We start from the raw sequence: 15,973 nt of genomic DNA, 5'->3' as shown, positions 1-15,973 counted from the left end.
TCTCCTCTTCTGACTGCCCTTCTTCAGGCACAACCATACCTTCTTTTCGTTGGGCAATGAAATTGGATTTTTCCCCGCTCGATTTGCTTCTTGTAGTCATCGCCGGACCAGAGCTCTTCCCCCTAAATCCCCTTTCTATTGCGGGTTTCGAGCGACTCGCTACTATAGTGACAAAAGTCCAGTTGACGTAGCGTAGGTGGAAGAAGATCGGACTAAGTTCCTTTCCGTGATAACTCCATTCTTGGGCTGGTGGTTTAGAAGATCTTCCCCATCCCTATTGGAATGAATGCTTGAAAAGTCCTTTCCCTTTGGCCAAGCTAGTAAACTACCTCATTCTATCATTTCTTACTTTTTTGACTGTAACGGTAACGGCTAGACTACTTTGCTCAGAGAACCAAGCAAGTCCTTGCCTTGCTTCATTTTTGAATGTAGTTCGGGATCGAACGGAAAAGAAAGGCTATTTTCCGTTACGGGCTTATGGATCTAGTGGATCGTCCCAGTAAAGTACTACTACTACTAACTACTTCGTTATCGTCACTGGCTGCAGATCTGGCTTGGCTCGATAGGCTATGGAATAAACGGATGGGGGCAGGCTTGCTTGACCCTAGCCCTAGCTTCTGAAACAAGAGAACGGACCGACTCTAACTAATCCACTCCTACTAACAGGAAGTGTAAGGGCAGACCTCGTCCTACTTGCACTCTACTCTTTCCATTTCAATGCTAGCTCGATAGCAGCTAGATTGCTCAGTAGGGACTACTAATGGACTATCACAAACGAAGTGATGGATTGGACGACGGACGGGACAACTAGCTAATTGGGGGGACGGAAGGACAGAGATAACTCTTCAATGAAAATCAATCCTGAAATTACGTAGATAAGAAATCGTTCAGTAGTAAAAATATTTTAATTCTTCTATATATAACTTATATATAACAATAGACGTTTTTAACAGATCAGATGATTTTTTGGTTGAAATCTGTGTTTTTAATATTTCCCCCTTTACGAGCTAGCTTTATCCTTGTACAGAACTGGGACTTTTCCAAGTCACCCCTTTTTGTATGCTTCCGCATGAGCGTGCCCCCCTGGAAATACCCGAAGGGGATGTTAGCCAAGATCAACTTTGGAATGAGCTCGATCGTCGAAGCCAATTAGCAAGGAGCAGAGATATTATAAGTCCCACGAGCGAATCGGGGAACACATCCGGGAATTCGAGGTTTGTTGTAGATAAAGAATAAAGAAAGCATCCGCCTTCTATTGCACCCCCTTTCTTTTAGTAGGTTAGGTGGTCGAGATAGGGAAGAACTATCGGTAGAGGCAGCTCTAGAGGGGGTTCAGGTTGAGGCTTCTGACAAGGAAGGGGAACCATTATTATGATATAGAAAAAGAAAGGAAATCTATCCATAGTAAACAAGAACTAGGGCGCCCTTTCCTGTCTCGTTGACGAGGTCAGGTTATCCTAGGATTATCCCGTCTTTCCATCGTAGTAAAGTCGGAAAGATGAGACGTTCGACTTACTAGTGAAACTCTACTTTTCATTCTTCACTCTTTCGAAGAGCAATCTCAAGTAACTAGTTATGAAAAAGATGAATCATGTGAGTTTCATCAAGGAGCAAAAGGTCATTCCATCCGAGATTGCGAAGATTTCAAAATGAAGGTTCAGAGCTTGATGGATGCGAAGTGAATTATGATCGGCAGTCATGAAGAAAAACAAAGTTCCCAGATAAGTGTGCTAACCAAAGAACCCGCCCCAGCGGACCCAGTTTCAAAAAGATTGAGTGGTCTGCGCATAACACCTCCTGACGGGGCATCTCCTCCATCCCCGTTGGTCCTTCCAAAACCTACTTCTCTTTTATTTTCTTCTTTTTCACTCTGGCGCAGCATTGTCCACTGGGGAAAAGTAACTGGCTGATGGGAGACCTGTTCCACGTCTTAGCTTCGACCTCCCAGTCACAGCACAGACATGCCTGACTGACAGCCTTGTTCCGAGAGTCTAAAGAACCCCCAAACAAAGTAGCAAGAAGGATGACTCTCGAAGGCTTGGTCCTTATACCGAAACAAGGTCCCAGATCAATTTGCTGAAGCCGAAGGCCAATGAGGAAAGGTCCTTGACTTTGCTTGAAGCGGGAAATAAAGTATACTATGAATAATAGCTCTTCCTAACAAATGGAAGTGTGGAGGAATCGAAAGCTAGAGCTATTAGTCTACAATAGGGCTTTCTATAGTTATATCTCACTTGCTTTCAAATGCGATATTCGACTAAACTGAAATGAATTCAATCGCCTTATAGCTCACTTTATATATATATTATTATATGACTCCAATCCTAGAGCTTCGCCTTTTCCTTCTCTACTCCCACGCTAAAAGGGAAGTCCCGAAGGCGCATCTCTTCCGAGACTCTTGTTGAGTAAGATGTTCTTCTTGCCTCTCTAGCCTTTAGCACAGCAGTAGGAATTGTCTAATCTACTAATCTAAAGGGCTACCCACTTTGAATCTCTTGGAGTAATAAGGGCAATAGGTCTTTCTTGGAAAAGATCCTTCTTACTTCGCTCTCCAGATCGTAAGCAAGGATTTCTGATGCGCGGAGGGGCCCTAGCCTTAAGCCCGCTCCCCGAAGAAGGACGAACTGGTTACAGCTATCCACTAACCTCTCGAAGATTGTTCAAGTCAGCCTTTCCGAAAGGTCGATAGCACCAGAGATTATGGTTCGCCAGTGGCAAGATTTTTAAAGATATTATGTAGCTGATGCGTCGAGGACCTTCGCAAGAAAGATAGATATAGGATATCATGTCCGTAAAGGACTCAAAAAGCCAAAAGTAAGATATGAGAGAGGCCGAAAGGCTAGCAGGAGCTGCAAAGAGGAAGGAGCTCGCCGGGGTCCGTAGGACGAGAAGAGGAAATTGAAGAACAGCAAGAAAGAAGGCTAGTCACTCTTGGCCTCTTTCTGCCCTGACTCGGAACCCCATAGTCAATCTTTCCCTGGCTTGAGAGGTTTCAGGTTAAGCAGGGGATCTTCACTCTAATGCTTTCATTCCTTCAGCTTCAGATAGGTGGGCTCATTTCCTTTCTTTCTATACGCTATTCAAAGCATCTCTCAAGGTTAAGGTTAAATCGAATAAAGTTTTCACATGCCTCTTAGTGAAGTTTTTTCTCGTCTTCCCTGAAAACCCAAGGAAAGGCTTCCAGATGAGATACGGTTCTTAAGTGCTTCCATAGCTCCCTTCTACGCCAACGACTTTCATTTTTTCTATCGTCGTCGTTATTGCCAGCACTCCCAACGGCTGCCCCTTGGTCGGCAACCGCCTGTTGCCCTAAACCTTCATTCAATTGTCACTACTAAAACGTTCCCGTGATACGAAAACCACCTCATCAAAGAGTGAGACTAGGCATTCGGCTAGCTCTTGCTACGGAATCCACTTCAAGTCCCTCCTTTTCTTTTATAAGCCTGATTTCACCGTCTTCTTTTCTTTATTGTAGTCTAGTGGAAAGGCATAATCTAACCTTAGGAATTAGGAATAAGCCGTTTCCCATCTACCTTGTGTGATTTCGCGATGAAGGGGCTTCAGGATCATTGGTCTCAAGCTAATTAGGCGAGTGATCTGTGGAAGGCTTTGACGGTAAACGTTGGCTAAGAGCCCGCAGCTGCCCAGACCTGCTAGTGCCCATTTCTATTGGACTGTCGGTCTTTACATCTTCCCCGGTATCCGCCGAGGGCCCGTACTCGAATCATCCTTAGCTTTCTCAAGACCCGGGCAAAGCGAATTTTGTATTGACGTTCTGTTTCCCGAGTTGGGGTGTGAGTATGAGTAGTAGTCAAGTAGTGGGCTCCCCCTCATTGTGATGCCAACCCCTTTCGTACACTGATTATAGGACAACCACAGGCTTTCCCACCTTGGTTGCTCCTGTCCATGCATTTTTATTCCCACCTGGAAGTGGGACTGAAAGCGCTCCCTCTTTCCATTTAATCACTGATTAAAACCTATCTTTCAATTCGACTTAACGAAAGGACTTCGACTTTAGAACAATCAATTGAATGGGTAAGGGATACTTTTTTGAGTTCTTCTCCGATGAGCTCTTCCCGGGAGCAAAGTCCTAATCAAAGCAGGCAAAAGGGGGGGGCGGTTCCCAAGGGGTGGCTAGTTCGAGTAAGAGAGACGGATACAGACAAGGTCCTTTTTTTCAACTTTATATAGAGAAAATAGAAATAATAGATCTATGCATAACACCACCCAGGATATCCTGTTTCATGTAATCCAACAATTGATCCCGGAGACGGATCAGATTCGACTCTTGCACTTCGGTATACTTCCCTTTGCCTGGGGACAGACTAAGCTATTGAGATCGCTAGGGAGAAGCATGAGGGAATCCCTTAGACGAAATACCATCTTCCTGCCGCGATAGATAACTCACTCATATAACCTGCCTCTCCCCACGACCCGGTTTGAGCGCTGTGATATGCTTAGGGTACTTACGTTTACGATTTTCGATCTTCCTTACTTCTATAGGTTCCGCCTTCTGCCTCACATACTGTTCCACTACTCGATATACCGGCGGATTCGCGCCTCCCTCTCTAAACGTTATAGCATTACCTATAGCAAAAGGTACTACTCCAGTAGGAATTTTCATGAAATAGTCAATTTCCCGTACTCAGAATCTATAGGATATGCGTACGGGAAAGTAAAATCCTTTCTTTTCTGTTTTTTTAGAACCTCAGTGTTTAGAAATGATTGAGTTTTAGACTCCCTCAAGGATTAGTTGGCAAGTTACAGAGGTAGCCATTAGCAAGTGAGGACTGGTGCCCCCTTACTCCGCACTATATGAGGATAATGAGTTTCAAAACGAAAGGAGTTGACCTCAGATTGACAAATGTTCCTCTCATCCTCAGTCCGATTTTATACTTAGGCTTGTGCGCCCTTAAAGGAGTACAGATAGAGTTGGGGCTTTTGCGGCATCTAGTTCAGTATTAGATAGAGCAGATAGTTCAAAAGAAGGTTGACTTCTCTGTCACTTCCGTACTTCTGTAACTTCTCTTTAGCTTATTCATTGAATTGCTTAGAAAGTCTTTCCCTGACCTTGGTATGATGTCTTGAATTGAGGAAAAGATCATATTATGAAACTTAAGCAAAGAAAAAAGTCAAGTGAAAGAAGCCCACATACCCGCTCTTCTTTCCCCCCAGCCCAAGTGCTTTTTCCTATGCTATGAGACTTTTGGACTAGGGGCCTCATTGTCGCCTTTGGCTCGAACTACTTTTGCTTCTGCTTCCGGGAACAGATAGCAGCCCAAGTCAACCTCCTAAAAAGTAAGCCATATCTATCGTAATTCAACCTAACAACTTCACTCTACCCGGGGGGTCTCTTACTCCCTCTCTTTCCATCAAGGACTTTACTTTGATAGTCCTTGATCTCATTAAACGTGGAATTGGTCACGGGATATTTTTCTGTTTTATTTGTCATTTCCCGTTCTATTTGCCTAATTAATTCAAACTCTTGTCCTTTCGTTGCAATAAATAAATCGTTTTCTACAGTTTGACGAACGGAAGAAATTCGTTGTCCATCCCCCATATATCGAACGGCCATGGCTCACTATACTCGTCAAGGTTGTCGGAGGTCTTTGAGTCATACGACCGTGGTACTGGCACTTTTCAAACTTACGCACTAAATCTTCAGCTTCTGCTCGCAAAGTAGGCCAATAAAAGCCATCTCGTAGGACTCGCAACGCGTTGGTTCTGGCTCCTTGATGGCTCCCACAAAGCCCTTCGTGAATCTCTCTCGATGTGAGTATTCCAGTGTCGTAAACGTTGCTTTAGAGCTCTAAGTTTATATGCTAAATTCGCAATGGCCGAGCCGTGAGAGGGGATATTCCAGGCATCACGAACTACCTGGTCAAAGTTCTTGTGGCGCAACCACATTTCCTGAAACTTCAAAGATTGAAATCCCTGATGAGAAGAGAAATTTCCCTCAAGAAGGAAAGGAGGGGGGAGTGATCAGAACCAGCTCGACAAAGGTGGCGAATAGAAGAAGCGGTACAAAGAGAATTCCAGGCAGGATTCAAAAGAATCCGATCCAACCTCTTCCAGGTGCGCCCATTAGTCCAAGTAAAAGAATTGCCCAAAAGCCATTGTCAATCAAACCCACATCATTCAAAAATGAGCTGAAATCATTGATGGGGCAGGGCAGGGGCCCGAAACTCTCATTTATCTGGTTAGAAAGTGCCCATAGAATCGATCTGAACAAAGAACTCCTTCCTACAGCTATAACTATAACAGCCCGGCATAAGCCGGAAATAATAGTGAACCTTTTCTAGTGATGTTTACACTTCTCGTGAAACTATTCATTCCTGCTTGATATGTTCTTCGCTCGGTATGGCACAATAGAGTTGTAGTTGGATGAGCCCCAAAGGGCAAGGACTAGTACCAAAAGGTAGCATTCCTCCTTCTCTTGGTTTGTTGGTACTGACGAAGGTGCGTCAGCCATTGGGAATTCTAGAATGCCTAATGGCGAAGGTAAATCGGGAACACACCAGGGGCAGCCGCCGCAGGACAACCCTTACGCTGGGTCCTCTCCATCAAGAGGAAACTCACTTTCTTCAGTGGGTCCACAAGAAAGTGACTCAACCTGGGACATTAATCACTTAAACGATTGGCTGGTCCGACAGGGGGAAAGCCCCCTTCCCCAGGAGGTAGCAGTTGACCAACCCACTCCACCCACACGACAAGTGGTCAATTTCTACTTGTCCGCAATTCCCATCAAGCCGTAAGGATGAAACCAGTTCAGTAGGTTTTTAACCGATACTGGAGAAAGGTCCTTTGACAGACCTTTCACTCGAAACCTCTTGGCAAACTCAGCTACCCCGGTACTAGAGATTACAGATTTTTTATAAGAAATCTTGACCTGCAATTCATCTAGCACCTCCACGTTTGGCTACTCTCTCATCAGCAATGACAATGTCATCATCAAGAAGAGCATACCGGTCGAATCTACGACCCGTCCTGCTCTGCTGCCCACCACACAATCAAGTGATGGGAGATGGCTTTGAGGGTACACGACGAATACATCCCCAGGCCGATGTTAAAGGACAAGGACCGAGGTTTACCTGGGTACCAACAAGTCTCAAAACTCGTTAGCCCTAGGGACCTGATCACAAGTCTCCACACCTGGTCGCCAAAGAGCTGCTTAACAAGCTCTCCCATGACCAAAACCGGCCACCTGTCGGTAGCTGATTTTCAATCATATGAAAAGCATTGGAAAGCTGGCACTAGCCTCAACAGAGGTTTATCTTGATTGAAAGTCCCATCCATAGGGATTGTCCTCAAGACATCCATCACCCAAAAAGGATGAAGGAGCCTCTGTGAAAGATAGTTTCCAATTGCGAAGATCCGCCGTTTTCCCCCTCCCTCAATGACCTGAGCCAACCGACCATAGGCAACATCCTCCACTTTGGTCATCGTTTTCGAGGTAAGATCGATTCCTTGACCCAAGAAACTAGGAACTATAGCCTCCGGGCGTTCAGAACCAAAGACCCCTATACTAGACCAAGGGGGACGTGCCGTCCTCACATTGCGTCCAAAAAGATAGAACACTGTTTCCGGAGACACTGAAGTCGGTGGACCAGGATAAACAAACCCAGTCACTCTGTCCCCTCATTACCTTCCATAGCAAGTGATGTTGAGGTGGAGCAGCCGGCTCCTTCTAATTATAATTACGAGACTCATGGTATTGATGAGGATCATCCGGGTCTTAACCCGGACAGTGAACGTATAGTAGAGCTTCAATCTGATATACACGATAAATTGGGAGAGTTGATGACTAACAAGAGTGACCAAGACGTTCTGAGTGCGGCCGAAGCTTTACATGGCGAAAGCAACAATATCCCTTTTCTGGAGCACCTGTTAGATGATTTGAACAAAAACGGAATAGAAGGTGAAGCCTATAAGGATGCCCTGGATCTATCGAATAGGTTGGGTATATTACCCGATAAAGCAGCTTTGTGTGATGCAGCGGAGCCATGGCAATTAGGATTTCAAGACGCAGCAAGTCCTATGATGCAAGGAATAATCGATTTACATCACGATATCTTTTTCTTCCTCATTCTGATTTTGGTTTTCGTATCACGGATCTTGGTTCGCGCTTTATGGCATTTCCACTATCAAAAAAACCCAATCCCGCAAAGGATTGTTCATGGAACTACTATCGAGATTCTTCGGACCATATTTCCTAGTATCATCCCGATGTTCATTGCTATACCATCATTTGCTCTGTTATACTCAATGGACGAGGTAGTAGTAGATCCAGCCATTACTATCAAAGCTATTGGACATCAATGGTATCGGACTTATGAGTATTCAGACTATAACAGTTCTGATGAACAGTCACTCACTTTTGACAGTTATACGATTCCAGAAGATGATCTAGAATTGGGTCAATCACGTTTATTAGAAGTGGACAATAGAGTGGTTGTACCAGCCAAAACTCATCTACGTATTATTGTAACACCTGCTGATGTACCTCATAGTTGGGCTGTACCTTCCTTAGGTGTCAAATGTGATGCTGTACCTGGTCGTTTAAATCAGATCTCTATTTCGGTACAACGAGAAGGGGTTTACTATGGTCAGTGCAGTGAGATTTGTGGAACTAATCATGCCTTTACGCCTATCGTCGTAGAAGCTGTTCCTAGTAAAGATTATGGTTCTCGGGTATCCAAATTTCCTAGTATCATCCCGATGTTCATTGCTATACTTTCATATGTTCTCTTATCCTCCATGGGCGGGGCCCTCTCGCCATTGAGTGCTGAGTGTGCGTCCTCCCCCTCCGTAAATGGGTCGTCCAGTACCGGCTGGACGTCGTTACTGGGGAGCACCTCGCAGGAACCATCGGTCGTCCTTCGCCCTCGGGCGTGTGGACGCATTTTGAGCATGCTGCGAACTCCCCGGGAGTAGCACATCAGTAAATGCACCTATCCCAGCAGAACAAGCTGTGCCTCCCGCTAATCCTGTAGCTGGAGGGGAAGCGGAAGCCGGTCCATCTCATGTGGCCCACTTTCCGTATAACGAGGCGGAGGTCATTGGGGGGGACTCGGTTCTGTCGATCCGGAAGCGGCTTTTGGGGGAAGAAAATACCTATCCCTCCGCAGAAGAACTCCGTTTTGCTCATTTTGACGCCCAAGACCGGTTTGAGGTCAAAGCAGATATCGTCATGGAAATGTCTGCTCATGATCCAACTGGTGATTGGTTGAACCGGGGGGCACGGGCCCTCGACAACCCGCGGACAAAAACTGGGGAAGATTCTTTGGAGAATCTCTTCATTATACGCGACAAACTTCGCCAACGGGACTGGGAAACCATCAAGAATTTGCAAGAAAAGATGGTTTTCAGGAGGGGAATATAATATTATATTATAGAGGAGGCTAACGATCTTTCCCTCAAATAATCGGATCAAAGACAAGTGTATGCTTTATCAGGCTACTCCCCGAACATGCCTACGGAAGGTGGGGGAAAGTAGGGACGACAGGTAAGTTTAGCGGGATCGTTGGTGACAAGAGAAAATTCAGCAACAGGCCTGATATTCCATTCGATTCTAGGAGGACGACAGATAACTCACGATCGACTAAAAGGCAAGTCGCCCGGAAATATTGGTTCAAATCCAATTCGTGAGAAGAGTCCAATCCCGAGCAGAGTTCATACGTGAAGTTTCATTGTTGAATGAAGGTGAGTTCAAGGGCTTCTTTGATCGGGAAATGCACGCACTTCTTTTGTTTGTTGTCGTTAAGGTCCCTTCCCCCTGAGTTCAAGATGTCCCTTTCCGCTTCTCTTTCAGCAACTTCCCTCATTGGGATTGGTCAAGCTCCTTCACTTATTGCTCGATCTGATCCGGAACCTATTGGGATAGCACCTTTTCTTCCTATTATTAGGTATTATTGCCCGTTAAGTTCCTCTACAGGAAGTCTAGTTGTAGTTTTGAGCGGGTTTAATAAATGAATCTGGAGAAGCTTTACAAAGTGGGTAGGTTCCTAGCTCAACAGAGGAAGGATCCCAACATACATAAGGTAGCTTTCCCAACCAAGGGAACTCACTCTACTAAAAGGTTTTTAGGTACTTACTCAGTCACGTATGGGAGGGAAGATGACTCTACAAACGAAGACGGAGAGGGGATACCCCAGGGAAGGGGGGAACACATTAAGTTGCCAGTTCCGATCGAAAGAATAGGGGACAAGGTGCTATCCCAACTAATCAGTATTGGGGAGAACTAATCTAGCTATTAGCTAAAGGTAGATTGCTTTCAAGCTACTCGGCTAACTAGGATCGGAGTGGAATTAAGACTCCCCTCTCGGAGTTTCACTGTGGACTGACTTAGCCCTTCACTTCTTTCCCTCACATCAAGGAGAGAGCATTCTTCAAGACATTTGAGAAGCATCAAGGATTCCTTGTTCTTTGGAAGGGAATCCACTTCTCCTCCTGCCGAAGACTGAAGAGTAAACCTTGCTTGCATTCATTCTCTAAGGATTAACAAGGTTAGTAATAGGCTATAGGCTCGACTGCAACTCAAAAGAATAACTCTATCTAGTGAAGGTTTAGGCTTTCTTTGCTTGCCTCGGACAAGCTTTTTTCTTTCCTTGCGTCTCTGACTTCTGCTAGGTGAAGAAGCTTTGAGACTATTTAAATAAAGGCTTATTCGAGCCAGTCTAGTAGGCATCGCTTTCTATCGGAACCGTTAGCCTCGCCCCATTAAAAAAGTTATCAATCTGATTCCCGAAGTCAAAGTAACCCACCTGGCAAGAGTGAAACTCTCTCCTTGACGTATTGATGTGATGGTTCTCTCTTAGTCTTTGCTCTGCCTCGTACTACCTTCGCTCCTAACTACCTAACGCCGAGCTAAGTGCCCTCCTTTCCATCTCCGTCTTAGTAGAGCTTCCACCTCCTTTCTCCTTTTTAGAAGTTACTGTTTACTCATCTTTTCCGAAGTGAGCATATACTGAATCCCCCCTAGTGTAAGAAAGTGGATTTCTATTTCTAAAACTTGCCTCTTGTAAGTGAGTGTATAAAATAGCATATCTAAGTAAGTTTGAAGGGTTATTTAAATCCCAATGCCCTCTCTCTTTGGACATTGTTCGAGTTCTCTAGCGCCTGAGTCTGTTACGGTGAGTGAGGAAGCCTTTAAATTGAAAGCCTTTTATTCAAGTAGGAATTATGGGCAAGCTAGCAATTCTTCAAGTGAGAGTGTCCTTACATCCAGTGCTACATTTTAAATTCCAGTTGCAGGGCATTTTCCTTGGATGTATTTTCTGTCCTATAGATATAGAACAACATTAATTAAACCTTTGGGTGATCAAAGAAGAGAATCAAGGCTCCTCTCCTTTACTCTTAGCCTTAGTGTGAAACTAAGCTCAATACAACCCTAAAGCTATCGGTCGACTCTCTCCTCCTTGCTTGTTAGAGTCAGGGCTTTAATAAGAGCACCTGGCTTTGCTTTGCCCATTCACTCGATTGCGTGGTCTGGTCTAGTCCTTCGTCTCATTATAAGTAATTATGATTCTTCTGGTTCGTGACCAGCATTCTTCCCTCCTCTCCCTATCGGGACGGGAGAGCTCTTCAAACCAATACCCTCTCCTTTCAGTCGAGATCTCCGAACCTTTCACAAGCAATCTTCCCTTCTTTTCAGTCGAGCACTTCGTTCCTGGTATTTATTCATCCACTCAGCCTTGCATAGAGCCCAGTCCAGCCTCTCTTTGATGTCTAACCTGACTCACGAACAGATGGAATAGAATTGATTAATCTAGCCCTAGGCTTGCTACTATATTCCAAACAATAAAATTACTATGTTTTAGCTTAACTCATCGTATCGGCGGTTGTCTAAGGGCAACCCCTCTTGAAAGAAGAAATTCAATAGTGTTGGGGCTACTCACAAGAGATCCCCATGCATACTAGGAAGAAGAACCTGTTAACGAAAGAGAAATAAGAGAAAGCAAGTACACGATAGCTATAGATAGCTCTTCCTCTAGCACCCTATAAGAAAGGCCTTTGCTCAAGCCAAAAGGGATCAAGGAAGTACGAGCTAGTAAGATGGTTAGACCGCCCGGGAAGAACCCAGAGAAAGTACCTCTACAACAATAGATATTGTCCATACAAGGACTTTAAAGCCCTTCCTAAGTCAAGCATAAATCAAGGACAATCAACAAAGAAAGAACAACGAAGTAGCAACTCTTCACTTCGGAGCAAACTACCCGGGATAACGACCAAAAAGAAGGGCAGCTTTCACACGGCAACACGAGTGAGAAGAACAAGGAAGTAGGAGATATCAGCTTGAAGGTCTTTCCTTGACACGAAGGCTATAAGCATCAAAGGAATACCAGACCTAAATGACTTAGGAGTTTTAACTAGGAAAAGTCCGTACCTTACTTACCCGGGCCAAAGCGCTTTCAATGGTGATGAAAGAAGGGGAAATGAAATCGTAAACTATATAATCAGAAATCCCACAACTGTGAAAATAGACCCAACAAATGTCTTCCTGCAAACCCGCTGTTGAATGATAGCCATTACATTTCAGAATGGGAAGATGCCATCATCGGCTGTTTCAAACTCTTGAGATCGAAGTTAGCACTAAAGTAAACCATTGGGGAATAGGATTATCAGCCTAGAGCGGAGCCTTTAGGGTCAGACCGGGGAAGGAAAGATGACTTCTTTCTTGCTTTCTGCCTTACTCCCGTATCATCTAGGGTTAGAGCCAGGAGGGCATAGGAATTAGGAATTGATAACGGAAAGGGGACGACTAAAAGGACTGACCTAAGGGTCTTCCATCTTTACTTTACAGTGAGTCCACTTCTTTACAGAACCGTAACAAAACCTCAAAGTTCCTTTACCAGGCATTTTGTCCGTAAGAGTTCCGACTGGATCTAGGGAATAGTAAAAAGTAATAGAATTCCTGGGAATAGTAAGGGAATTCCCCGGTTTGGGAATAGATTAACCAGGTTTAGTAGTGCTAATCCTTATATAGAGAACTCCCGATCGGGGCCTCTGGATTAATGAAATAGGTAGATTTTGTTCTGTTGGGCGCGTTAAGCCCTTCTACGGCTACCTTTGACTCAGAAGTCGCTTCATCTATTCGTTCGGGCTTCTCATCTCCTCCAGGACCGGAAATGATGGTGCCTGCCTAGGTCTGAGTATCTGGTCCCCAAGGGGGTCAAGCAAGGGATGAGATAACTCGATCTGTTGGGGGAGGAGTTTACTTTTCTTAGGATAGGACTCTTTTTATCCCCCTTCCACGTAGACATAAATGTTTACAGCCGCCGAGTGCTTCCTGGTGTGAAGTCCTGTGGGTGGTCCCGCTTTGGTAGTCTGGGATTTGATTTCTCCATTTTATCAAGCCTGCTAGATCAAAGACGGCTAGGGCAGGAACAGGTTAATAGCTAGGTATAGGTTGTTAAAGGGTTAGGTCAAGGTCAAAAGCTGGGGCAGTGGAAGTTTTCCTTTCTGGGAGTTCTGTTCCATCCCTACAGTAATCTATAGGTATTTCCCTGAAAGAGCTAATGATATGATAATATATATTTCTAAAGATTCTAGAGAATAAATAAGTTCCCCTTCGCCTATCTAATCTTCTTTCTCTACAGGAGACTACTCTACTAGTATACTTATTCAGCTGGGGCGGTATCTTTTTAGTCAGTTTCGGGCCGCTTATGGATAAGCCGTAGTTGTTGACGGAAGAAATGAGGGTATACTAGATGGAAGCATCCAATGGAGACACTCGCGATCGATAGATTGTGGACGGTTTTAGAAGTTGCCTTATTAGAGAAAGGGGAAAGGGCGGTTAGTCAAATTAATAAGAAGATAGAAAAAAAGACGTTTTGTGAGATACGCGGAAGGACGACCTTGAGGCCTTCTTTCTAAAAGTAGCTAGAAGAGTAGGCTAGCTAGCCTTTTTCCGCAGGCTGCTAGTTGTAGCTTACTCTGAAACTTGTGCTTTGATGCTCTTCCTGTAGCAACTTCACTCGGAACTCGTTCTTAGCTCACTTACTGAACTCGGCTTCGCCCTTAAATCAGTAGGGGTGAGCAAGGGTGGTGTTAAGTGTCTGGTCTTGGCCCAAGCAGTAAGTAGGGAATGACAAGAAATGCTGCGAAGTGAGCTTGAGCTTGGTGGTTCCCTATGAGGAAGTGCTGCCAAAAAGGGACTACTCCCCCAACAGATCGAGGGCCGGGATTGGACACTATTCCTTCATGTGGATCGAGAACAAGCCACTTTTTATTAGTAATAGAAGGCCAGGAGCGCGCAAGATCTCTTCTCTCGAGGGAGCAGCTAGGTTACGCGCGAGCGTATCAGTACTCTCGTGTCATGTGCCACTTAAATCTTTCTATCGATGCAAATACCCTACTTATGATGGGGGAATCAAAGGGAGCAAATCGAAGGCGGTTTACGGATCAGATCAACAACCTTAAATCAGTAGGGGAGGAGGAGTTGAGCTAGTAGCTAGAGGGGGAGAGCGAATAGACGCAAAGCGAAGGGGCCCTCCTTCGTTGAGAGGACGATGAAAGAACCATTTCAAAGCTATTAAGCTCCCGAAAAGTCTAAGGGTTTAATGGATGGAAGCGGCCTAGCCATAATTCGAATGGTAACTTCGTCGACTGGGGAGTTATCCACAGTCAACTTCTTACATCTAAACCTCTTCGCAAACTCTGCTCCACCCGAGAGACTTAATTTGAACCACCTTTTCTAAAAAAAAGAACAAAAAAGCTCGATACTGGGAAGAAAGGCGTAATGGTACCTCCCTAAGCTTAGCGCGCGGAAGAGCGTACTCTCACCAACCCGAGGTCAAACCTTGACCAAGAATCTGGCAAAAGAATTGCGTTCACCGGCTTTCCACTCGAGATAGGGCTAAGGAAGCCAATCTAAGGGGTTGGTAAGGGTTCTAAAAATTTTGTGAAAGTTCTAAGGCTAATTCAAAAGATTGAGCTCAATGTATAGATCCGAGTAAGATTCATGTGCTGCATCAATTGAGGGACCCGCTTCACATCCATCCCAGATACCGGAGACCCTCTATCTATCATTCAGTGAGATCGCTCCTTGGCTCTTTAAACTGAACTAAGTCCAACTCCATAAGGAAAGCCTCTGAGGGAAAGAATTTCTAGGGGCCGCTTGTTCTCGGATATCAAGAAGGAAGATGAACCCACTTTATTAGCTCCACAGAGGCATGAGCAACCAGATCCCCTTACGATAACACACTTGGGCATGAAGACTGAAGCTCCCATTATGTCGGGTCTTACTGACTCTAATTGAACTCTTCCGCGATGGTCTAAAGCCTTTACGGGCTGCTATCCGTCTTCAACCATCATTACAGTGCTGCTAAGGTAAGGGTCAATCGCCTGAATCAAGGCCAGAGGTTGACCCCTAAGATGGATGATGCTCCTGTGGAGAAAGGCCTCTAAGCGATCTGCTTAGCTTCGATCTCTTCCCTTGCTCTCCTCTAGCTTCAAATCCCTTCATTAGACGAGTGACTAACCCATCCCCAGTCTTGACACAAATGGGGTTTTAGACTAAAAGAAAGCACAGTGGGGAAGGGAAGTCAGAGGGGAGTCTTTGTAGCGAGTCTAAGAGCAAGCCTTTTTTTTTAAGCAATTTCTTCTGGTGACACGGCCCTCATGTGATAATAGTAAGGGAGGAATCATTGTCACAAGGCGTAAGAAAGAGTCACCAAGGGTACCGATAAGATGTGGGATAGAGCTCCATTAGGTAGTTATTCAAGGGAGTTTAGTCTAAGGCTGACTGGTGGGGTTTGCCATCCTGTTCCAACAAGGGGGAGGGGATCCCCATATCGTCGCAGGATGGTAGAAAGGGCCTTATCTTATACGGCGCTCAAACCAATCCAAATCCTCGGGTGTGAAGGTTTTATTCCTCACATCAAAGGCGTAACGAATACGGGGAGGCCACAAGCAGGCATGTGACCATTGGGTACCCTGTGAGTGCCCAACGACCAACAGCCATTGAAAAGCG

General features: G+C 45.1%; 1 protein-coding gene across 1 annotated transcript; it reads left to right on the top strand.

Moving 5' to 3' along the window:
* Positions 1 to 7,638: 7,638 nt before the first annotated feature.
* LOC114926188 (uncharacterized) lies at positions 7,639 to 14,090 on the top strand. Its single transcript, XM_072231804.1, has 6 exons — positions 7,639 to 8,891; positions 8,935 to 9,361; positions 9,456 to 9,505; positions 9,765 to 9,905; positions 13,275 to 13,389; positions 13,968 to 14,090. Exons 1-6 carry the CDS (start codon positions 7,801 to 7,803, stop codon positions 14,088 to 14,090), a joined length of 1,947 nt encoding a protein of 648 aa, XP_072087905.1. The 5' UTR covers positions 7,639 to 7,800.
* Positions 14,091 to 15,973: the final 1,883 nt, after the last annotated feature.

Source organism: Arachis hypogaea, unplaced genomic scaffold (assembly GCF_003086295.3).
Source record: "Arachis hypogaea cultivar Tifrunner unplaced genomic scaffold, arahy.Tifrunner.gnm2.J5K5 arahy.Tifrunner.gnm2.scaffold_22, whole genome shotgun sequence".
NCBI classification, from domain to species: Eukaryota; Viridiplantae; Streptophyta; class Magnoliopsida; order Fabales; family Fabaceae; genus Arachis; species Arachis hypogaea.
Note: the sequence above shows the minus strand (reverse complement) of the source record. Positions and strands in the feature narration are given on the sequence as shown.